At 42.8% G+C, this 24,037-nt stretch overlaps 2 protein-coding genes across 3 annotated transcripts in view; both read right to left on the reverse strand.

Moving 5' to 3' along the window:
* The window catches only part of PPP1R42 (protein phosphatase 1 regulatory subunit 42), a 655,757-nt gene that overhangs the window by 475,777 nt on the left and 155,943 nt on the right, over window positions 1-24,037 (reverse strand). The window lies entirely within an intron of this gene.
* CUL1 (cullin 1) lies at window positions 363-6,954 on the reverse strand. Its single transcript, XM_086965836.1, has one exon. It carries the CDS (start codon window positions 6,072-6,074, stop codon window positions 3,744-3,746), a length of 2,331 nt encoding a protein of 776 aa, XP_086821962.1. The 5' UTR covers window positions 6,075-6,954; the 3' UTR covers window positions 363-3,743.

Here is a 24,037-nt window from a genome sequence, read left to right on the forward strand (position 1 = left end):
AACGAATTATGACAATAATGGCTCAAAGGCCATGGCAGAACTGTGAAAACCAAATATTCAGTAACATCACGATAATACTAGAGATGCTTCGTTGAAAAATGTGGGGACAGAGGGGCATTGTGAACACATAGCTTTATGGAGCACACCTGGAAAAAATGAAGACCCCTATTGTCAGCGCAACAAACACAAGACACATTACATTACCAAGCTCCTTAAAAGAACAACTGAAGAGCACTGTACGCTTCATTTCAGACAACCAAACAATTGGGACTACGTAACTTTTAATATGCATCTAAAAAGTGGAACTAGTAAATGGCACCTCGTAATGGTCTCCATAAAAGAAAAATCACTCATGACGCCAGAAATGTTGATGTGTTTATTTGATAGTCTTCTGTCAGAGGAGTCTCTCCCTACATATGTTCTGAAGTTTCTAATAAGTGTGTCCGCTTTCAACAATATAACTTTTATGATAAACATCTGGATTGGTTACTTTAATCTCCCTGTAATGAACCCTCCCCAAGAGTCTTGTCACCTGAAAGAGTACAATCCGCCAGGAGAATTGCTCTGCCTCGAGACCTGCTGGAAAAGCGATCTTTGAGACTGAAGAATTTAGTTCCTGTGGAGGATGACATTGCCACCAATGGGTTATTTCCAAGGCCAAACTGCATTTAGACAGGGGCTATGTGATCATCATCATTTATTAAGCTTTTCACCATTACAAAACAACAGTTAAAAAATAGCAATACAGCAAAGTTTCACTTTTGTTGTTCGAACATGTCTTTGTTAAAAATGTGTTTTTACACATCACATAGCCACACCTTACTTTAACAAATAAGACCATGTTCACAGGCCCTCAAAATCCAAAATGATTTATAAAGCAGTATCACTTTTTTGAAAAGGGAAAAAAAAAACAGTTTATCCAACTCCCTCAAACTGCCACTCTACCATACTTGCTTATTGCATGAACTGCCCATGAATGTTTTTCAATGAGTAAACGACAGAACAAAACGTGATGGAAATGTTGAGCAAACGCTCATTAGTTAAACAATGTTAGACCAATCATTGCCACTGCATTTTAGCAAGGTATAGAATGCAACACTAGTTCTGATGTCTTTATCCCTGAGCTGGGCTCTTAACCCAGTAGTGTGGGCAGAGTGTTAAAAAACGCCCGTCTGTCTCTATGGACTGCAGTTCACAACAGTTTTGCCATAGGCAAGGAGCACACTGCCATAAAACTTCTACCACCTCTTACTAGCTAGGCCTGACTAAAAATGAGCCTGGTACATTAAATAATGATTGCATAAAGCGCATGTGATGGAGTAATGACATTCTTGCAAAATACGAGAATTGTCCAAATAATTCGATCCTTCTGAGTATTTGTCTGCTTATGTTCTAGGTTGGTGGGGGTTGCAACGGGGCAACCGAGTGGTTGCCTGCGGAGCAGTAAAAATGAAGCCATGCAACTTTGATTATAGATCGGAATAAAGATTCTAGGCAACATCTGCCTCATGGCTATGTCATACAAACCAATCAGGCCCAGGTGTCTTAACAAATGTTGAGGGAGTGCGGATGGCTCCCACATTCCAATTTTTTTTAATCCAAGTCTATGTTGGATGTTGACACGACTAGCAATAACCTAATGACCATCATCAACCAAAAAAGCAAAAATGTTCACAAACAGGTTTACCCTGGGCATACTTAGTTGGATAAAAAAAATAATAAAGCAATCCAAGCCCATATCGGTATCAACAACAAATATGGATTAAGTTTACACATACAAATAGCCATGGTCATACTTTCTTGGAATATGGCCAGAGGTACTGGATTTCATTCACGGCAATGTCTGGCAATTTTGTTTCAAGAGACCCAACCCAAAGATTATCTCAAACAATGCGTGGTGCATTTAATTGTACAATAATGAAACTCAAGAAACAATGCTAAGGTGGGTCGTCCATTGGCATAAAATAATTTCAGTTATAATTACAATGAGAACGAGTCACACTTGCAAAATGCTATTTATGTGGGCAGTGGCACACGGTACGTTCCCATAGAATTTGCATGCTACAAAGAAAAAGAAAAAGAAAAAAAAAAAAAAAAAACCACCACAAGTGCATTCCCATCTGTTCAACCACTATGGTGAATTCATCGGCTTAAATGCTGAAGAGAACCACCTAACCTTAGAAAGGGTGACAGGCACAAATCACGGTCACCATGGGGTATGGGGAAAGGCAAGCTTGATTTGCATACCTCATCCCATCACTCAATAGTAAGATTCTTCCATAAGATATGAAGCACAGGAGGTCTGGATGGGTATAGCTTTACTACAGACTAGCAGCAAAATCCGGTTGGGAAAGAGGGTTCCTTTATTAGTGGACATGGCCACTTGGACAGAGGTCATGGCTGATCAGCAGAGGAGAGGGCACGTCCCTGACCAACATCTTCAAAAGGTAAGTGTTTCCTCCTTAGGAAGAAAAGACAATTAATATGAAGGGCCAGGATAAGTTACAGGCACTGGGGATAGAAAACATGGTTTACCCATTATGGAAGCTTCCCTTTAAAGAACGGCGCTTGGTAGGGAAATGCTGCTTCCTCATTTACAAAATGTTGGTAGATATTAACCAATAAGATGAGATAGCAATAGCAAAATAAGGATTCATCCAAGTACTAGTCAGGATTTAGCTACTGAACGAGCCATCTCAGCAGATAACAAATATTACATTCAGCAGGAAAGGCAACAGCTAGAATGGAGTATGGGCTACCCGCCGATAATGGCTAATTGGACAGTGGAGTCTAAGTGCAATTTGTAAATAAAAAAAAAATAAAAAAAACGGTGGTTTGATACTACAAGTGACAAAATTCATTTGGGGGGCAGGGGGACAATCCCATATGAAAAAAGGAACAATTTCCAAACCATACACGAGCAAACAGACCTTCAAGGACTTTCATAAAAATAAACTGGTATGAAAATTCAATGCAGATTACATGCCCAATCAGACTTGCTCTATGAGTGCTGTCATCACTGAGACCACTTGTGCAGACACCCATTAAATTGCAGCCAATGCTTGGATTTATAAGCACCAAGGCAGTAACATAACAAGTGATTTATTTTCTTAAAGGGGAAATCTTGCCCTCTAATATATATTTATATAGACCTTCCTGGACCTCAGCTAACCTGGAATGGGAATGTTACTAAGAAAGGGAATTGGAGCTCAAACGTATCCTTACTGTGGTTAGCTGGCAACCACCACTGGGTCCATACGCACTTCCTTCTGGGGAAGCAGGACATCCATGCCAAACTACTCAGCTGGCCTTCCTCCATTAAAAGGGGCTGGGGAGCAGCAATGTGCAATGCCCAAACCTCCTGTGACCACTTCCAAAGAATGAATTGTGGTTTCAGGAGGACCCAATAGCAGTGACCAAGTGGCAAATTTCCCCAATGCCAGACTGGAAATTAAACATTTTCAAAACCCTGTGCAAGTTTGAGAATTTCTGTATTATTTGAGAGGGAGAGACTCCTCCTTTAAATGGCGCCCACATTTCCATTTAAGAAAATAATCAATCCTGAGCAGTTCCAAAGCAAACCTGAGACGGACTGATGGGAGTCCTAGTCTGAGGTGTTTAAAGAGAGGTCCAAGGGACAGCTGGTTGGCTGCTTTAAAGGTCTGTTTTCATTCTTGCCATCACATACTTTAACTAGAAGCTGAGCATGACACAAGTTAGCACTCAGGCAATTACTAAAGAAATTAAGCCAAGTAACTGTAAGTGTCCTTTTCACCATCAACACGCTCCAAATATTCCTTCTCAATTAAAATATCAATGCACTTCTTAATTACAGGAACTCGAGGTTTGAATCTAGAAGAGAGCTGGGTCAGAACTTCTCCAAGCAATTGTTGGTGTTTTAGGACCTTTCTCATTTTCATTATTCTCACAATGGCAGCCTGGATGAGAAGCTTCCGGTCTTCCTCTATATTTTTGTGGGTAGTTTCCTGCTCCTGCTTTTGTTCAGTTTTCATTGGTACATTGATATTAACCCTTAATTTCTTGTTTTTATACCCAAGGTAGAGCTTTATTGAAGTGTCAGGCTTTAAATCCACCTCATCAACATTCGCATTTTCATCTTCCAAAACAACCAACTTAGACTTCAATAATATCTGCAGAACCTGTACCAAAATATCCAATTTTATCTGTGTGCTGTCAGTCAGCTGCTGTACAGTGTAGGCATCTTCTGTGTTGTACTGCAGTAGTATTGCCATTTGGAATGTAGATGCCTGTAACGTATACCTATTTTTAAAACAATTAGTCACCAGTTCACCTTTGGATAGTTGATACAACCAAGTTAGCTTCCTCCCACTGTGACGGCTGGCATAAAAGGCAGTGAATCTCTGATAACTGCGTTCCAGCTCAGATGGAAGAGCGAATGTGCATGACTGTTGAAAAGGCCATGACCCAGAGCTAAGAACCTGAATGCTGAAATCCAAGTCCAATGGCTCGGAATTGGTTAGATGCTTTTTGAACTGTTCATTCAAGTCCTTGCTCACACCAATGTCTTGGAACATTCTTTGAAGTTTTGAGGTGTACTCAAAACCACACGCTTGCTTCAATTTAGAGATCATGCTTGCTTCTGCATCATCACTAGCGCTGTTCTGATGGACCAGCCTCTTAGCTAGCATTTTCGCATAAAATTTCTGAAACACATCTTTATCTTCAATGTATTTAAAGACTACCATCACTTGATTTAGGGTATCCTCAAGTTCTGCCTCTTCAGGGTTTTTGGAGCTCTTCTTCAACAAGGAGTCACAGTACCGTGCCAACAGTTCTGGGGACTTACTGGAGGACTGTGCCATCTTTGTAACTGCATTATTATTTATAAACCGACCACAGGCTTTATCTAGTGCTGCCACAAAGCCAGCATCGTTGTTGAAAGCAGACATAACAAGTGCATTGTATTTCTTGTGAACATCCAACACAGTTTGTACATACATTTTTGGGTCATTTTGAGCAGCTTCACCGCATTTCTCAATGGCAGCCAGACCCTGATTATGAATATGCGTTTCCAAGAGCTTCTTTAGCTCTCCAAGTCCATCTTGGATGCGAGATACAAGATTATACATGCGTCCCAAATCTTCATTTTTGTCTGCATCTAACAGATGCTGAAATTCTGTGTGAAAAATGTCCAGGTGTTTTTCAATGAGAACCTGCTCACATTTTCGCGCCAGTTCATCCTGAGTACTCTCGTGGAGGTACACCTGTACTCTGCGCTGTTCTTCTAAAAGACGAGCCTCCGCCTTTTTCATATATTCGGTCACCGGATTCTGCTGCAAGAATTCAGTGCTTTCCCTCGTGTAAAACCTTTCTGTATCCGCCCAAAACTGTGACTCAAACGATTCCTTATAGACTGTTAACGTGGGGCCCTTTGCAAATGCGTCATCTTCGTTCAGTCCAAGTTCCACATAGGACTGTACAACTCCACTTATCAGCCTTGTGTTGATGGTTTCACCATTTCTTTCCTTTTCAATCAGTTTCAAGACAGCATTTGTTACCCGCTCGTTTAAAGGCCTGAACAAACTGTCTCTCCAAGTCACTAAAGCAAGTGAATAGATTTCATATATTCCTTTGCGCCCTTCATCACACTCACGGCGAACCCAGTGCCTGTTGAGATAGGCACAAATTCCATTCAGCACTTTGCTTGAAAAACGGTAGTCTTCCCACTGCTGTGTGTAAAATTTCAACACACTTTCACCCATCAGGTCTTCTCCATCCTCCAGAAGATTTGTCAAATAGTTCTTCAGAAACTCCTTTAACCGTTTATACAATTCCAGGCCCACAAACTGCGCTCCTCCAGGTGTCTGGCCTTTTTTAGACTTAGATGGTGGTACTCCAGTTCCTCTGGCTTGATTAGACTGGTGTACACTGGTACAGTAGTTGTACACGTGGGTGTAGAGTTCCATGTATCTAGAGCGGGCCATACTTTGCCTGGTGTACACCTGCTGGATGCCAGCCCGTAGGTCATCCCAGATCTGATCGAGACCAATCTGCTTTAGTCCATGCGGATTCTGACTTCTATTCACCGCCATTCTGAACTTTCTGTAATGAGTTTGGGCGATGTAGTTTTACTTTTGCAGGTGCCTCAATGTTTTCGAAACCACAGGAGTGTTCACAGTGCTGGACTAAGTTCCTGTTTTGTTTTTTTACAGGAAAACAATTGTTTTACATACGTGAGATCCGTTTAAAGTCAAAGAGGCCATTGGTACTTGCCGACAAAGAAGGTGGTGTTCCAAGGTGGAGTTCCGATGGGTGAGATAAGTGGTGTCTTTTTCGATCACAAGCCTTCACAGTAAACAGGGCAACGGTAGTCCAAACATATTCCAATCGACGTACAGCCTCCAAACGACAGGACTGAAAAAATCCCGGTTCTCCAGTCAGGACGGTTTTTGGTTGTAGCCGTGTTCACCTTCTCCCCCCCTGCTGCCGTAGGCCGATGCCTGCTCGTGCTGCGCAAGCGTCGCCCGAACCCTGGCTGCTAGTACGTGCGCAGCAGCCGAAAGGAGGGAGGGGGGGTTTCTTTACAAAAGCGACGCGGTGCGTTGCCAGGCACCCGGCATTGTCCACCGCAGTCTAGTCTCTCCGTGCCATCCAGCCAAATACGCACTTCTCTCTCACAAGACGTTTGGGCTGATCGGCGCCGCGGGACCTAATGGGAAGGAAGGAGAGGCGGAAGAAGCTGCTGCCGCCCCGGCGCACAATTATGACGTACGCAGCAACCAGGGAGAGACGCCCTCGCAGATCGGCTGCCTGCGGTGTCGCACGCTGCACTCCGCTGTAAGCGCTCGCGCCGAGACGCTCACGTGAACTGAACTGCAGGCGTTGAGGCCGATACTGTAAGGAGAAGGAGGGCCTCGGTACGTGGAGACCCGGCTGCGGTGGGCCTTATTGCGTTGCTGCACTTCTGCATCCGGGTCAGATAACGAATCAATCGGAAGAACTAGAGGAAATGACGTCAGAGTATTTTTGTCGCTCTCACTCCCGGTAGTTTCGAGGCGTAGTTCTGGTATCCTCGTAGCACTGTAGCTACACAAACAAGTTTTCAGCGCCGTTTCCTTCTGTACTCTGTAGTGACTAGACTCCTCCTACCACCCGGAAGTGGTGTAAGCGAAACTGCGTATTAGGGAGAGGTGACTCGGGGAAACCCGATCCTTGCATTTTATGAGCAATCTACAATAAATAGCAATGTAAGTGAATTTGGATAATGAAGGATATATAAGAAAAGACCATTCGTTAAACTACAAAACGACAGTGAAAGACTGATAAAATGGTAAAGCATTTAATGTTCCGTTTTATTTAACCAGGGATCAAGTCAGCGTTACTAGTTCTGTATATTTTAAGCCGAACATTTTTTATCGAGGATAAATATGTCTTCATCAGGCAAATGAAGTACTGATGGGTTATGGCATCACGTTTTCTTTTCCCAGGCATTATTGCCAATATACTCTATGTCCAGTTACAACTTTAGATGGGAAAGCAGTAGAACAAACATACCAATGAAACACTTTTATGTTAAGCATAAATAAACGTCATGCTTGACTCACGAATAAGGTTAATAGTTGATTCTTTGTAAGCAAAGATGTGGTGCTCCAGTCCTTGGTTTTCGTTTTACATCAAAAGCACATGCTAGGATGACCAGGCTTCCCGGATTTTCACCAGCTGTCCCTGCAGAATTCGCGGAAAAGTAGCTCATGTCCCGGTTTTAGAAATGATCGACTGAAAACGGTGGGAGGTGCCTTGTTATGTTTTCAAAAGCAGGGATAGTTAGCAGCTGTTATAAGAAAGCAATGTAAGTATCTGGCACGCTACTGGCTTTAAAACTTGCAATATATTTAAGTTCTTAATGCCTCTTCTGTAATTCTCTGCTAAGGAGCACTATCATTCTGTACGCTCGGGTTAAAGTAAAATTGAAGCCCATCTTCTGTTTTTGTGAAAAGTCCCAGGTTTTGGTTTTAAGGTTCTAGTCACCCTAGCACATCATGCCAGTCCTGCATATTTAGAAGGAAGGTTAATGCTGGTAAATGTCGTCCTAGTACACGTTTAGTTCATAAGACTGAAGTGATGCACCTGACAATAATTATTAGTAAAGGTCTCATCCGCAGGAACGCTTCTAGGATTTGTTAGGTCCTGGGCATTAAGGGTATGTGGGAGGCCCCTCTAATGTGTATACAATGGGTGACAACCCAAGAAATGCCAAACATTCTAGTCCTCTTGCATCTTGAAGCAAGATTGGAGCATTTCCCCCTTGGTGGCATGGAATCATGCTGTAATCTTTTACATGAATGCCTATGTTGTGAATAACTTGCATATCTCTCTACTCACCATTCTTTTTTAGGTTCTCATCTGCAGGGACGGTTCTAGAATTTGTGGGGCCCTGGGCATCCAGGGAATGTGCGAGGCCCCTCTAATTTGCATATAATGGGTGACACCCCAGGAAATGATATCACAGGAAGAGCCATCAATTGTAGTCCTCTTGCATCTTGAAGCAACTTTCTTGATGCCAGTTAAAACAATAAAAAAAATATACATTTTTAATTAGATCTGTTTTTATTCGTTTAAAAACCAAAGAACATTCATGACTCACACACACACACACAAATACATTTGTAAAGCGCGCTACTTACCTGTGAGGGTCTCAAGGTGCTGGGAGGGGGAGCTGCTACTGGTCGAAGAGCCAGGTCTTGAGAAGTCTTCTGAAGGCCGGCAGTCCTGAGTCTGTCGTAGGTCTGTAGGGAGAGTGTTCCAGGTCTTGGCGGCGAGGAAGGAGAAGGATCTGCAGCCGGCGGTGGTTTTCCGGATGCGTGGAACTGTGGCGAGGGCGAGGTTGGCAGAGCGGAGGTTGCGGGTGGGGGTGTAGAAGCTGAGTCGGTCGTTGAGGTATACTGGTCCAGCGTTGTGGGGGGCCTTGTGTGCGTGGATGAGGAGTTTGAAGGTGATCCTCTTGTCGACGGGGAGCTAGTGCAGGTCTCTCAGGTGGGGCGTGATGTGGCTGCGTCGTGGGACGTCTAGGATCAGTCGTGCCGCGGCGTTTTGGATGCGTTGCAGTCGCCTCAGGAGCTTGGTTGTTGTTCCTGCGTAGAGGGCGTTCCCGTAGTCCAGTCTGCTGGTGATGAGGGCATGGGTGACGGTCTTTCTCGTGTCGGGGGGGGGGGCCATTTGAAGATTCTGCGGAGCATTCGGAGGGTGTTGAAGCAGGACGCGGAGACGGCGTTGACTTGCTTGGTCATGGAGAGGGCGGGGTCGAGGATGATCCCCAGGTTGCGAGCCTGGTCGGTGGGTTCTGGGGCTGTTCCCAGCGATGTCGGCCATCAGGAGTCGTCCCAGGCTGAAGGGGTAGAGCCGAGTATGAGGACCTCCGTTTTGTCTGAGTTCAGCTTCAGTCTGCTGTGCTTCATCCATTCGGCGACGGCCTTCATTCCTCTGTGGAGGTTGGCTTTGGCGGTGTGGGGGTCTTCGGTGAGGGATATGATCAGCTGGGTGTCATCGGCGTAGAAGATGATGTTGAGGTTGTGTTGTTGTGCGACGCAGGCGAGTGGTGCCATGTAGATATTGAACAGTGTTGGGCCGAGGGAAGATCCCTGTGGGACGCCACAGATGATCTAGGTGGTCTTGGAGCGGAAGGGTGGGAGCCGGACGCTCTGTGTTCTGCCGGAGAGGAAGAATGTGGTCCAGGCCAGGGCCTTCTCTTGGATTCCGGCGTCATGGAGGCGTGCTGTTAGGGTGTGGTGGCAGACCGTGTCCAAGGCTGCTGATAGGTCCAGAAGGATGAGGGCGGTTGTTTGTCCTTTGTCCATCAGGATCCTGATGTCGTCGGTGGCGGCGATGAGGGCGGTCTCGGTGCTGTGGTTGCTGCGGAAGCCGGACTGGGATGGGTCCAGGATGTGGTTGTCTTCGAGGTAGCGGGTCAGCTGTCTGTTGACAATCTTCTCAGGGACTTTCGCCGGGAAGGGAAGCAGGGAGATGGGCCGGAAGTTCTTGAGGTCCTTGGGGTCCGCTTTCGGTTTCTTCAGAAGGGCGTTGATCTCGGCGTGCTTCCAGCTCTCCGGGAAGGTTGCTGTCTCGAAGGAGGTGTTGATTGTTTTCTGGAGATGGGGTGCGATGGCTGCGCTGGCTTTGTTGAAGACGTGGTGAGGGCATGGGTCAGATGGAGATCCGGAGTGGATGGAGTTCATGATCTTGTTGGTGTCTTCATCGCGGACGTTGGACCAGGCGGTCAGGCAGCTTGTGCGGGTGGGGGTCGCAGGGGTGGTGGTCTCGGTAGTGGAAGTGGGGGTGTCGGAGTTGAAGCTGTCGTGGATGTCGGTGATCTTGCGGTGGAAGAAGGGTGCCAGGGAGTCGCACAGGCCTTGTGATGGTGGGATGTCATTGGTGTTGGAGCTGGGGTTGGAGAGTTCTTTCACGATGTTGAAGAGCTCTTTGGAGTTGTGTGCGTTGTTATCTAGGCGGTCCTTGAAGGCGGTCCTCTTTGCGGTCCTGATGTGTTGGTGGTGTCTGCGGGTGGTGTTCTTGTGGGCTGTGTAGCTGTCTGGTGTTCAGTCGCAGAGCCATTTCTTCTCCAGCTTCCGACAGATGTGCTTGGAGGTCCGGAGGTCTTCGGTGAACCAGGTGGCTTTCTTGATGGTGTGATTGTTAGCGGAGGTCTTGAGTGGGGCAAGGTTGTCGGCGCAGTAGTTGATCCACTGTTTGAGGTTGATGGTGGCGGTGTCTGGATCGGTGGGATGACATATGAATTGCACAGGCAGGTAAGCACTTATACATTGTAGGCCTTAACAGTGGAGAGATAAGCATTATATCAAGTTGTAGGAGATCTATAATACAGCAGTTGAACATAGTTCATTCAGGAGAACATTTATTGGGGAGGGGGAACATGGTGGCCACTAGCTAGGCGCTAGCGGCCGCGAGCGGCAGTCCGGGGCATTTTCGATACCGCTGGGGAGCGTGTAGGCAGACGTGACGAAGCGAAAAGGAGAAGTGGCGTTTGGAATACGGTGGGGGGGGGATAGCTTTTATCCTCGCCACCCGCAGCTAGAGAAGAGCAAGTATTTACCGAAGAGCTGAAGCCGAGGTCGGGAGGAGCATGGCGGCCACTAGCTAGCCGCTAGTGGCCACGGGTGGCAGTTCCAGGGATTCTCTCTACCGCTGGAGAGTGCGTAACACCCGCGGCAAGCGGGAATTAGCGGGGGCGTTTTTGGAACACGGCATGGAAAAGTGGAACTTACTGACTGTAATTGAGCAGCAGGGCGCTGGGCAATGCGCAAGGAAGGCGCTGGGCAATGAGCAAGGAAGACGCTGGGGAGCACAGCATAGAGTGCAGCTGACGCGCTGAGGTGAGGCAGCAGGGAGCCTCCAGCGGATCTGGCGGGCTGGAATTGGGGGCAGAGGCAGAACAGGCAGGGCTTGACTGCATCAGGTGGAAAAGGTGCTGGCTGAGAGGAGAGACCCGATTAGAGCTGAGCAGCGGCATAAGCGTGGGGCTAGAGAGAGGAGAGGAAGCCCCCTGCATATGGAGACAGAGACCTACAAGGAAGGAGAGGCCCCCTCCAGGTATACACTGAGGACCAGGAATACTGGAGGTAAGGCTAATCTTCTTCCCATCTCACCAGATGCCCTGCCTGATATACCAAAAGAGGTGAAGACTATAATTAAGGCGAAAAGGGGGAGAGAAAGGGTAGTCTCTCAAAGCAGAGGGACTGGGGGGGCCGTAAGGAAAACCAGTGAGGGAAAGAATACAAAGAAATCCTCCCTCCCAACTGCAAGAGTTAAAGTCACGCCCTCACTTTCGCATACTACCAAGCATGCAGAACGATAACGCAGTAAGCACAAGCCCTAGCCCAGAAGATACCCGCAAAGATACAATGGCGAATGCTAGTAACTCGCGGAAAGGTAATGATATAGAAGTCACTGCTGCAATGGGCCCTTCAAGCATCTTGAGTAATTTGAGTATGTCGGGAGGGGAGAGCAGGCCTCTGCAGTTGGATATAATAACTGTTCCAATCAGTAATAGATACTCAGCCTTAACAGTACCTGAGGAGCTGGAAGCACATTCTCCAGTACAATCATCGGCACCAGAATTGAATGTGGATAGCCAGAATTGTACAACTAGTTCAGAAAGAAGAGTACTAGAGACAGAGGTCTCATTGGCCAGTATCCTATTGGAGCTGAAAAAGGATACCAAAGAGCGTTTTGAGATATCAGAAGCTAATCAATTAGGTATCCAAGCATCTTGCTCAGAACTAGCACAGAAGCTGGACGAGGTTGCTGCCCGTACTAAAATTCTGGAGGAAGAAGTCAGTGCTGTTAAACAGGATGTCGTGAAAATCACAACTGAGATTTTTAATTTGGGAAAACAAAACCAAATGCTAAAGGATGACCTAGAGAGAATTAAGAACCATTCTCGCAGGAATAATATAAGATTCCTAAATATTCCTGAAAACGAAGAAGGGCTAGACATGAAGACCTTTATAATCTCTCTTCTACGGCAAACGATTTTGAGAGGGAAATACAGAGGGCACACAGAGAGCCGTTTCTACGTAACCCCCAGAGAGCAAAACCCAGAAAGACCTTGGTGAATTTCCTTACCTATAAATCAAGGAGGAGATACTTGGCAGGGCTCTAAAAAATTGTTCATTGTGTTTAATGGATATTTCCTTCTGGCCAGGTCCGATGTATGTAAGGCTACAGAACAAAAGCAATGGGAGCTAGGTGGAAAAATGGAGGAGCTCCGAAGGCTGGGAGCGAAAGTGCAGTTAAAATTCCCCGTTATGCTCCGTATAATGTGGAACAATAAAATGTATTACTACCGCTCAGTGGAGGACGTCGAGGCATTAATAAGTAAAATGAGTAATGAGAATTCGTCAAAGTAAAAAAAAAATATATATATAGAGATGTACATATATATATTTTTCTACATACTAATATTTTATCTAGAATTTATATTGTATAGTTCTGTAATTTGCGGGATGTTGCACAAATATTCTACAGTTATCACATCAATTTGACTATTTTTATGACCTGTTTCAGACTAGGGCACTGGCCCTCAATTTTTCCTATCAATCACTATGGTTTTTAAATCAGACCCAAATTGTGAAATGTATAAAATGTGTTGATCAATATGGGGTTAATGGAAAGGGCGGTTTTTACATGCTTAGTACCGCCCACCATGTACTCTCCACTCCTTAAGTACCCTCTTCCATTACAAGCAATGTATCATGTGATCAAGCCTCCGGCTGGAGGCGAAACGCGTCATGCGGGCTTGCTGGGTTACAATTTTTAAACTGAATTAAATCACTGCACTTCAATTCTTTTTGGGTCTGCCTTATTCGTTTTACCTGACTGTCTGGATTCGACTGCGGATGCTGTGTGAGCGGTATCGAGCGAAGTGAGAAGGATATATATATATGGGGGGAGGGGGAAACAGACAACTAGCCCTCAGGAGATTAGAGTCGAGGTACATCATTCTCCTAGATAGTAAGGCGCCGCAAGGTCTAAATGCAGACGAAGCCCTTAGTGTACATTTATGATTCCCATATAAAGTAATGAATATCGATTCTGTAAGCTCCCAAACCATTCCTCCGAAAACAGAGTCCTAGATATAAGTTTATGTATAAGATATATGTCATCTATCTGAAATAGCAGCATACATGCTCACAGAATCTAATTTTTTATGGTTTCCTCTAAAAACAATGAGATCTCACTGTTAAAGCATTACAGAGTATTTTTGTAATGAGTAGCATAAGAATTTAATGGGTTTGGACAAGTAATTCTGCGATGTGTTACCATTGCCCACTTGGGCTCAATTCATAATTAATCAAATGTGGGTTCACATAATGAACCGTGAAATGTTACTAGGTTCATGATTATTAATTGGGCACTAGACCCATTATTACTTAATCATTAAGTACAACTCTGGAATGATGGTACTTAAAATGCAGATTTATCTGGTTTATTTTTAACACATTACGGAAAACGAATTTACATGCAAACTTTTACTAAGCTTATAAATTGTAAAATGCTTTTTGTTTTAATTTTATTTCATAATCGGCAATGACACCAATTGCCTTTTATTTAACACAAAATGAATAATGTGTAGTTTAACATTAAGGATGTTGTTTCTATGTAACAGCAGTTGTACTACATAGAAAACGCTGTAAATTTCCAGTGAGTTTTTGACTGGTAGTCATGACTACGGGGAAACCACTCTGAGATCCAATCACATGTTGACATGTTAAAAGCAATGACGAATTGTTTGCTCTGTGTTGTGAGCAAGGCGGCTGTGACCGTCGAAACGCGTCAATCCAAGCACTAAGAAAAATAAATACTTGTTTCTGAAATAAGACCCCACGGAGTCAGCGCCTGATTGCTAATGTGATCGTCAGGATTGGAGAAAATATATAAATATATATATATATATATATTAGTTCTTTAGCTCTCCAGCACTTCAACAATGTAAAATAAATTGTGTGTTAGTAAATCCCTCCAGAGGGCACGCCTATAGGCATTATTATGCCTAACAACGTAGGGAGGGTTCCTCGGGGGGGGGGTGGGGGGCACAGTGGTCGAGGAGAGGGGAGGTGTTGGGGGAGCAAGGGTGGGGAGCAGTGGGGAAAAAAACTTTTATGCAGGAATGCCTCCTTAGATTCCTTAGATTAGGATTGAAAGTAAAAGGGGAACTTATTAAGGAAGATAACTTCGATTAACATCCCGAATATCAAAATTCTCACTTGGAATGTGAATGGCATGAGGTCTAATGCCTGGCAGAGGAAAATACTTGAGTATTTAAGAAATAGCCAGGCCCAAGTAATGCTGTTACAGGAGGCGCATCTTATGGCAAATGAGAGTAAGGAGTTGTTTGGGCGGTGTGGCTGGGTTCAAAATTATATTGCCTCTGATCAACTATTCTGCTGTAAGGGAGTAGCTATTCTGATCAGGAACGGTTGTGGAGTAGAAATGAAAGAGTCAAGCACAGACAGTTCAGGTAGGTGGACGGCAGCCCTGATAAGGTGGGCTGATATGGAGCTTCTATGTATTGGATATTACAGTCCCAATGAGGATAACCCTCAATACATTTTAGGCCTAGAATTGAGGATGGCAGCAGTTTCAGTTCCCGTAATCGTAGGTGGCAATTTCAATGTTCTGTTAGACCCTGTGTTAGATCGGTCTACAAGAAGAGAGAGTATATATATCCCCAGAATGAGGAACGCTCTGAAAAGCATGATACGTGATTTTAACTTGGTGGATGTATGGAGACACTTGAAGCATAAGACAAGGGGGTACACGTACCATAGCAAAAAACATCATCACTTCTCAAGACACGACTATTTTTTAGTAGATAGATCCTTCTTAGCAAATATTTAGAAGATTAAGCACCTCCATGTTCATATTTCATACCACTCACCTGTAATGGTAACTATACAAGCTTTGAGGCCACAACCACCTAGGAGATGGACCTTAAGGCGTGCACTGCTTTTAGAAGAGGGGGTGGAGATAGCTTTGAAGGAAGCAACAACTGAATATTTCGTTAATAACCAAGGTAATGCCCCCCTGGGCATCGTTTGGGATGCCTTTAAGGCATATATTCGAGGAATCCTAAAAAGCCTAAACTCATTAGAAACTCTGAAATCACACATTCAATTAGAGAACAGTGAAAAAGAGATGGGATCCTTGAGGAGGCCCTACATTCCGTGAGTCGAGAGGAAGAAAAAGGGAGGATGGAAGAGAGGTTGCATGAGGCACAATTGGAATTTAAAATGAAAATAGAGCACAAGTGTAAAGCTAGATGGCAAGCGGCGAATATAAAGATATTTGAATACAGCGAAAAAGCAGGGGCTCTGCTTGCCTGGAAAGCGAGAGTGGAAAGGTCAAGGAATGACATAAAAGAGTTAAAGAGTGAAACAGGAGAAAAGCTGGATAGCTGGGATTCTATGCAGGAGCACATAATTACAATCTTCTCACAGCTCTATACGGAAAATATTATCACTGACATTACAAAGACCAGATGGTGGCTTAGCACACTAGATCTTCCGTCATTAAGCGAAGAAGGAAAAGGTATTTTAGAAGCGCCAATTACAAAAGATGAGATAAAAGGAGCAATAAAAAGTCTAAAAACAGGAAGGCCGCAGGGCTTGATGCTCTCCCGGCAGAAGTATACAAAAATATAGCTGATGAAATATTATCTATCTGGGAGATGCTGTTTAACTCGATATATAGAGGGGAAGGGCAGGCTCCAGAATCATGGCATTAAGCCTCTGTAGTTCTAATTTTGAAGCCTGCTAAGGACCCCGCTAAAGTAGAATCATACAGGACAATCTCCCTGCTAAATGCTGACTGTTGCAAAGTCATCCTGTGCCCTGGGCACCCCCCAACTTTTTGCTGACTGGAACTGGTGGTAACTGACCATGGGCCCTGTTTAACCAGGCCCAGGGCCAGTTCCAAGCCAAAAGGAACACATTAGAACACAGTTAAGACACCCAACCTACACTAGGTAACACTTTAGTATGGTGGGGTACCCCTGTAGTTGGCATGACCTACCACCTAAGCCCCTAGTATGTAATAGGGCAGGGGATTGAAACTACCTAGAAGTCTCCAGTATCCTGGGGCATGGCAGTTTAGAGGCCAGCAGATTCTCTGCACCAGCATGTGTGCAGTGCTGAAGCCTGAGGTCAGTTTAAAAGCTGCACTGGTGGCCAGGACAGTTTTTTAAACCCTAAACTGTGCCCAAACTCGACTTTGGGGGTAGGGCCCTTAAAAATTAAAAACCTATCATGTTTTTGCATATTAGGGACCCCAGGGTCACCCCTAGGTATCCCAGGGGTGGGGGGTCAGTTATCTATAAGGAGCGCCCTTATAAAATGAGTTTTTAGAAGCCCGGGTAAAGTGAAATTTTACATTTCACTCCCCACATTGTCTTAAAGAGGTGCTCAAATTCGACTTTGATGCTGGAAGAATTGGGTAAGGGTGATCTGCAATATTTCTGCAGATTCAGAACCCCTGAAGTCTCCCCTAGTTGCACAGGGGGTGGGGGTCCGGTAGAAATTAGGGAAATACTTATAAAATATGGTTTTATAAGCCCTGGTGCTACGAAAGTGGCGCAAGTCATTTTCCCCATTGCAAACCCCATGACCCATAGGTTACCATGGTAGTAAGTGATTGATTAATAAATATTGATAGGAGAGGACTAGCCGGACCATTCAAAGACTTCTCAGAATGGTCGTATTAAATCCTTTTTTTTTATTTATTGAAGTTTTTGTTGCAAGTTTAAACAGATTATGACATATCCTTCAAATATACAAAATATACATATGCATTTTGCAGAAAACATTCAAAAAACAAAATACGATGAAAATGGAAACATAAAGAAAAAAGATCTTATTGAGTCATTACCCCATCAACCCATTTTTGAATTGGAGTCCAGATTTTTATGCCTAGTTGCTTCCTTTTCCTTCCCTTAGTTGCATAGATTGCCAGTTCGAGTTTGTATCTGGCTAATAATCGACCCCTCCATGTTGAAAACGACGGTGGTTCCGGGCTAATCCAGTCCTGTGTGATGCATGCGCGCAATTCAGACATCATAATAAATAATAGATTGAATTGTTCTAAGTCAATTGAGTCTTTAGAAACACCAAATAATATTAGTTCAGGTGATATGATCATTGTTTTCCATATAATATTTTCAATAAATTTTTGAATATCAGAAATTAAACTTGCAAGCTTTACACAGGAGTAAAACATATGTATTGTGTCAGCTCCTCTCATATTACACCGATTACAATTTATTCCAACAGTAGTCCCCCATTTCAAGACCTTGGCGGGTGTATAATAAAGGGCATTTTGGGGCAAGATGGCGGACTGCGAGTCCGAGTGAGGAGACGCTGATTTGGAGCTCTCGTGTGGCTCTGCGATGCGCGCTGATCTTTTATCGAAAACTTAACGAAAATAAGCTGCTACTTGTGGGAGATTACTATTCCCTCATTGTTACTTACTTTTGCTGCTCACGGTTGGAGGTTATGCTGAAAAATACATGGTGACGGCGAGTGCATACAGCATACAGCTGCTCGGCTATGCGCTTTGACCTCTGGAAGAGCTAACCCGTACTCTCCGTTCGGCGTGGCTATGCCCAATTCCTCTGCCTTCACCGCTTTCGCTCTCGTCCAGGGATACGGCGGGAGCGACTGAATCGGGTTTCTTTGAAACACGCCGACTTCAATCTCGGAAGGGCCGCTCACGGCTGCAAAAGAAACAACACGGATACACTGTGTCGGCTCCTCAGATTTCTGAGACTTCACCTGCTTTACCGGTTTCAATGGCACCGAAGAACCCAACTGGATTACAGCGGCAGCAAAAGCCAAAAACGAGAGCTGATACCGCAGCAGCACAGGAGACGACTCAGCCTGCAGGGGTAGTCTCGATGAATGACTCTTCTCATACTACTGTGAGTACGAATATTCCTTTGAATTCAACTTTAGAAGCCATACCAACCACTCTGACTTTGGCTGAGGGGCTACTGCATACTATTCCACACCCCACTCATTCTGAATCATTAATAGCAGCTCCTACTGCTGGCAGTGTTGAAGACACAAACGTGATGAATTCTGGGAGTTGTAGGCTAGGAGCCATACCGAAAATTCCAGTTATGTTCAGAAAAAAAAACGGCTAACCCAGATCTTAATCAGAAGAGCTTAAACAAACAGCTAAGTACCACCGAAGGATCTGTTAAGGAGGGAGCAACCAGTGGACAAAGTTGTGATTCAATACAAAAGACACTGGCAGCTGCTGAAACCCGAGGTGATGATACAGAGTCCTTAGATTCAGCTGGCAATTTTTACTCCATGACTGACCTTTCACAAGCGCTAGACTCTGACAGTACAGATGATTTGGTGCGGGACACAGGTTTATTGCGGGAGCATGAAAAATCTTACTCTGATCTAGGACAAGAAGAGCTCAGCAATCCTGAAGATTCAGATCATGAGGGGTCCCCTAATAGACCTGAGTGGGGGGAGGAAGAAGAGGAGGAGAACTCCAACTCTACCTTGCGGGGCCCAATAGGTCTATCTCACCTCCAACATCCACTACCCCAGAATCTAACAATCCATCTAATGACCTACCCGAAATAACATTGGAAGTTTTATATCGTGTAATGCTACATCATAGAGAAGAAACTAAAACTGAAAATCTCCGAACCCAGGGAGCTGTGAAAAAACTACAAAACAACTTGAGAAAAGTAATGAAAATTTCTAATGATACAATCGTCAGAGTCACTGAGACAGAAAATAGAATCTCACAAATAGAAGATTCTATGGTTCAGCAGAGCTCACAATTAAAATCAATGGATGGTCTGAAAGAGGAGATTAATTGGAAACTCGTGGATTTAGAAAAGAGATCACGCCGTAACAATCTCCGAGTCTTAGGTGTGCCAGAAGGGAAGGAAGATTCAAACCCACGTCGGTTTATGATAGAGCTTTTTCAGATGCCTTCCCAGAGTTAACTCAATGGAAATGGGAGACTGAGATTCAAAGGGCACACAGATTTCCGTTTCAGGCACGACAAGACTCAGCCTCTAAACCACGAGCTATTTTGATTTCCCTGAACAACTTTTTAGCTAGAGAAGCTCTCTACGATTTGGCAAGACCTAATAAAAAGCGTAAGGCTAAAGAGGTGGAATTCTTCTTGCGCCCGGATTACTGTCACGCTACCGTTCAATTAAGGTGGCAGCTCAGACAGCTCATCGCCTTATTCCAGGCAAAAGGAGCGCAGGCATATCTTTTAAATCCTGCCAAACTTAAAGTAATATATAAAGAACGCTCCGTTTTCTTCACCTCTGAGGTAGCAGCCAAAGAATTTCTGACGTCTATATGAGGGAGAAAGGAGAATGAGGGGGAAAAAAAAAAAGAAAAAAGTCTACAATCTTTCTACTCTCAGCTATTTTTTTTCTCTCTTTTTCTATGATAACTATGAACTATAGCGGCTCTAAGTTTAAACCTGTTTTTTCTGCTTTAAGAGTGTAATAAGAAAGCAATGCAGTGCATGTTATTTTCTTTTTTGCTCCCTTTCTGTGTTTCTACAGGCTGTTAGAGATGAGGAGGAGGAGGGGGGGGGGAAATTATTTAAAAAAAAAAAAAAGGGAAAGGAGGTTCAGTAAAGGGCTTAGCAAATGAATGATAAAGTCTGCTTAGATATTCTTAGATATGCTTAGATATTTTCTCCTTATCTTTCTCTTTCTGGTTTTCTTATTCTCTTTTCTTCTCTCTCGTCTTCCATTTAATATATATTGAATAATAATTTGTGACATGTTGGATCTAAAATGATTTTCAGAAGGGTACAATAATCATGAAAAAGAGCCACACGATGAGAACCACTTAGCACTCATCACATCATCAATACGAGGGACTATTAAGTCCCTCTGCCCTGATAGCTTTGGGGGGTGGGGGGGGGGAGGGGTGGGCTCAGGGTGAGTCCGAGGTGGGTTGTGGGGAGGGTTGGGGGGGAAAACGCAGTTGCAAGTAAAAACAGAAAGTCTATTATTTTGCTATGTGTGACTATTTTGTTACTTTTTGTTAAGTTTTATGGCAGGGTGAAGTATTGGGGGTCTCATCTGATTGTATATACTTATATGCTGCATTGTCTGGTACTTCATTTGCGAAGTGAGGGTGGAAAAAAATTCTTTAATGTAAATGGGAAAATTACGTATCTGTTCATGGAATATATGTGGCTTGAATAATAAAAAGAAGAGGGGGATTGCGGCACAAATCTTACAGTCTATGAAACCTGACATATTGTGTATTCAGGAATCACATATAATGTGGAAGGACAGACATCTATATAAAGACTTAGGTATGAAGTTAGCTGTATGTACGTCTCAAGGTTCAACAACAAAAGGAGTTGCAATTTTATTCAGGAATGGTTTGGGTACTCTGGTTCGGCATAAAGCAGATAAATATGGTAGATGGGCAATATCAGAGTTTAAAATTAATAATATAGTATGGACTGTGCTGTTTATGCCCCAAATGTAGATGATCCATCTATCCTGGACCTTTTAAATTTGGAATTAGCTAGCTGGTCTTCATTATTAATACTCTGTGGCGACTTTAATATCCATCTAGATTCTAATAGGGATATTTGTGACACATCTTGCTATCAAGGGGTTAAAAAAAAGTCATTTATGGCCTTACGTTCATTGGTCTTGGATCATGGCTTAGCTGATTTAGTCTACGAAAAAAAACTACCATTTCCCGGGTTTACATTCTTTTCCCATCCACATAAAAAGTTTGTACGTTTGGACTATTTCTTTATTAAAAAATCATTTATTTATGACACAAAATTTGAGTTATTTCCACGCATAATTTCTGATCATAACCCAATACTGATTGAAATTAAAACTGATACATCAATGCTTCAACCGAAGCCCTGGACTTTTGATCGTAAATTATTGTTTGATTCAGAATACTTAGATATGATGGCCATATGGATAAAATAATTTTTCGATATTAACAGAGGAACTGTCTCAGTTCAAATTGTCTGGGATACGTTCAAATCAGGGATAAGGGGTGAATCGCTCTCTTATGTTATAAAAAAACAGAAAATTATGCGTGAAAAGAACGAAAAAGTATTTGAGAAAGTATTATTTTGGGAAAAGAAATTAATAACAGCAATTGCACAAAAACAACCACTATCTGATATAGAATCGAGTCTAGCGATCAATAAAGCTATTTGTTATGAATACTTTGCAGACAAGTCAGCACAACAGATGGCAAGCTATAAATCTCAGATATATGAGATAGGTGAAAATACAGGGAAAATATTGGCAAAAAGAATCAGACAAAAAGAAGCTTATAACACCATTAATATAATTCAAGATGAGATAGGTCAATTACATAATAAACCAGAAGCAATTCTGGAAGTTTTTCGCAAATTTTACCTTAAACTTTATACACAAGAGAATGACTACTATTCGTCAGAAGCATGTATGAACTTTGCCGTGGAAAATGTCTTGCCATCTCTTTCTCATGATCAAATGGTTGCTCTAGATTCTGCAATCACATGGGAAGAAATTGAAAATGCATTGAATTCATTAGCAATAGGCAAAGCAACTGGACCGGACCTTATTCCATTAGAATTTTATAAGACTTTCAGAAAATATATAAAACATGATATGCTTACTACTTTTTTGGAGGCTCAGAAAGGCATACCACCAGAATCTTGGGCTCTATCAGTAATCATGACTTTTTTAAAAAAAGATAAAGATCCAATTAATCCAGCTTCTTATAGGCCAATATCCTTAATCAATGCCGATAGCAAAATATATTCTAAAATACTTGCCACACGATTGTCAAAAATAATATCCTTAATTGTTTCTCGATGGCAACATGGATTTATTCCCAACAGAGATACGGCAGATCATGTACGAAGAATTATAGCCATGATGGATTGGGCAGAAGCCTCTAATACACCAATAGGGATTACCCTGCTAGATGCTGAAAAAGCATTTGATAGAGTGGCATGGCCCTATCTCTGGGATTTGTTATCTATGAAAGGTTTTGGTCCAGGAATAATAAACGCACTCAAAGCACTTTATAAAAACCCGGTATCAGCAATAAAAATAGGTTCTACTAAGTCTGCATCATTTCCTATTCAGCGAGGAACACGTCAGGGATGTCCATCTTCCCCTCTTCTTTTTGCCATATATATAGATATTTTTCTTAATCAATTAAATCGGGATGAGAATATATTACCGGTACAGCTAGGAGGTATTTCATACAGAGCCCTTGCCTATGAAGATGATTTGGTAGTGGTTACCAAAGATATTGAAAGAGCTTTTTTGAGGATCGAAGAACTTGCTGCTGTATTTGGATCCTTTTCAGGATATAAATTAAATCTATCCAAAACACAAATTCTTTTTATAGGTCCTAACCCACCGCCTATTAGAAACGTAGTCGCTGAAGCAGTTTATTTAGGAATTAGATTAACCACACCTATATCGAAAATACCTAGCTTAAACTATACCCCGATTCTCAAGAAAGTTAATTCAACTTTGGAAAGAATAAATCATCTACATCTATCTCTCCATGGCAGAAATAATGTATTAAAGATGCTAATACTTCCGAAATTTATTTACTTATTCAGAACGATTCCTCTGGAATTTCCGATAGGTTTTTTTCGAGAACTTGAAAAAAGTTCAGTAAGATTTTTGTGGGGTTATAGAGGCATTAGGAGAGCATATAAAAAGATGATTATACCGAAAGATAGAGGGGGCTGGGCTGTACCACACGTTTTATTTTACTACCTAGCAGCTGTACTTCAATATATTTCCCCTCTGATTGTCGGTAATAAAATCCCTACTTCTTTGGCACAATACCCAAATATATATGAACTTGCATTAGGCACTGAAGCTAATCATCATCTGTTAAAAATAATAGAACCAAGCTACTATAAAAAAAAATTTAAGATTATAGCAGCAGCATACAAAGTATGGCGAATCATTAAAAAATTGGTTGGTATCAGAAAAGTTACAAGATACACCCCATTAAATTCAATCCATTGCTTTCCTCCCACATTTAGAGATCAGGTGATGAAAAAATGGAATACTAAAGGGATTTGCTATCTCTCTGATTTATATACAACTAACTCCGATTCCTTACTTTCTTTTGGCGTCCTTCAAAATAACTTTAAAATCCCTTCTCAAGATTATTTTAAATATTTACAGATCCATAGCTTCATACATTCATTTTCTAATGTAGAGAGACAAGATCTAAAGCCAATTTTGCTTATAGACAGTTTAGCTAGTAAAAGGAAAATAGGTTATTATTATAATATGTTAATGACCTACCTCCCTGACGACTTTAATAATTTGTGCGATAAATGGGAAGAGAAATTAGGAATAAAGGATTTATCGTTAAAAGAATCAATCAAAATGGCTACTTCTATCTTATTTTCAGGGCGAACTCAACATTATATGATTTTATGTGATCTTTATTATGGTCGTATTAAATCCAATGTTATTATA

This window comes from Lissotriton vulgaris, chromosome 4_1 (genome assembly GCF_964263255.1).
Source record: "Lissotriton vulgaris chromosome 4_1, aLisVul1.2, whole genome shotgun sequence".
NCBI classification, from domain to species: domain Eukaryota; kingdom Metazoa; phylum Chordata; class Amphibia; order Caudata; family Salamandridae; genus Lissotriton; species Lissotriton vulgaris.

Excerpts from the sequence above, each read along its gene's own strand:
- CUL1 (XM_086965836.1), bottom strand. The coding sequence starts at position 6,074 with ATGGCGGTGAATAGAAGTCAGAATCCGCATGGACTAAAGCAGATTGGT.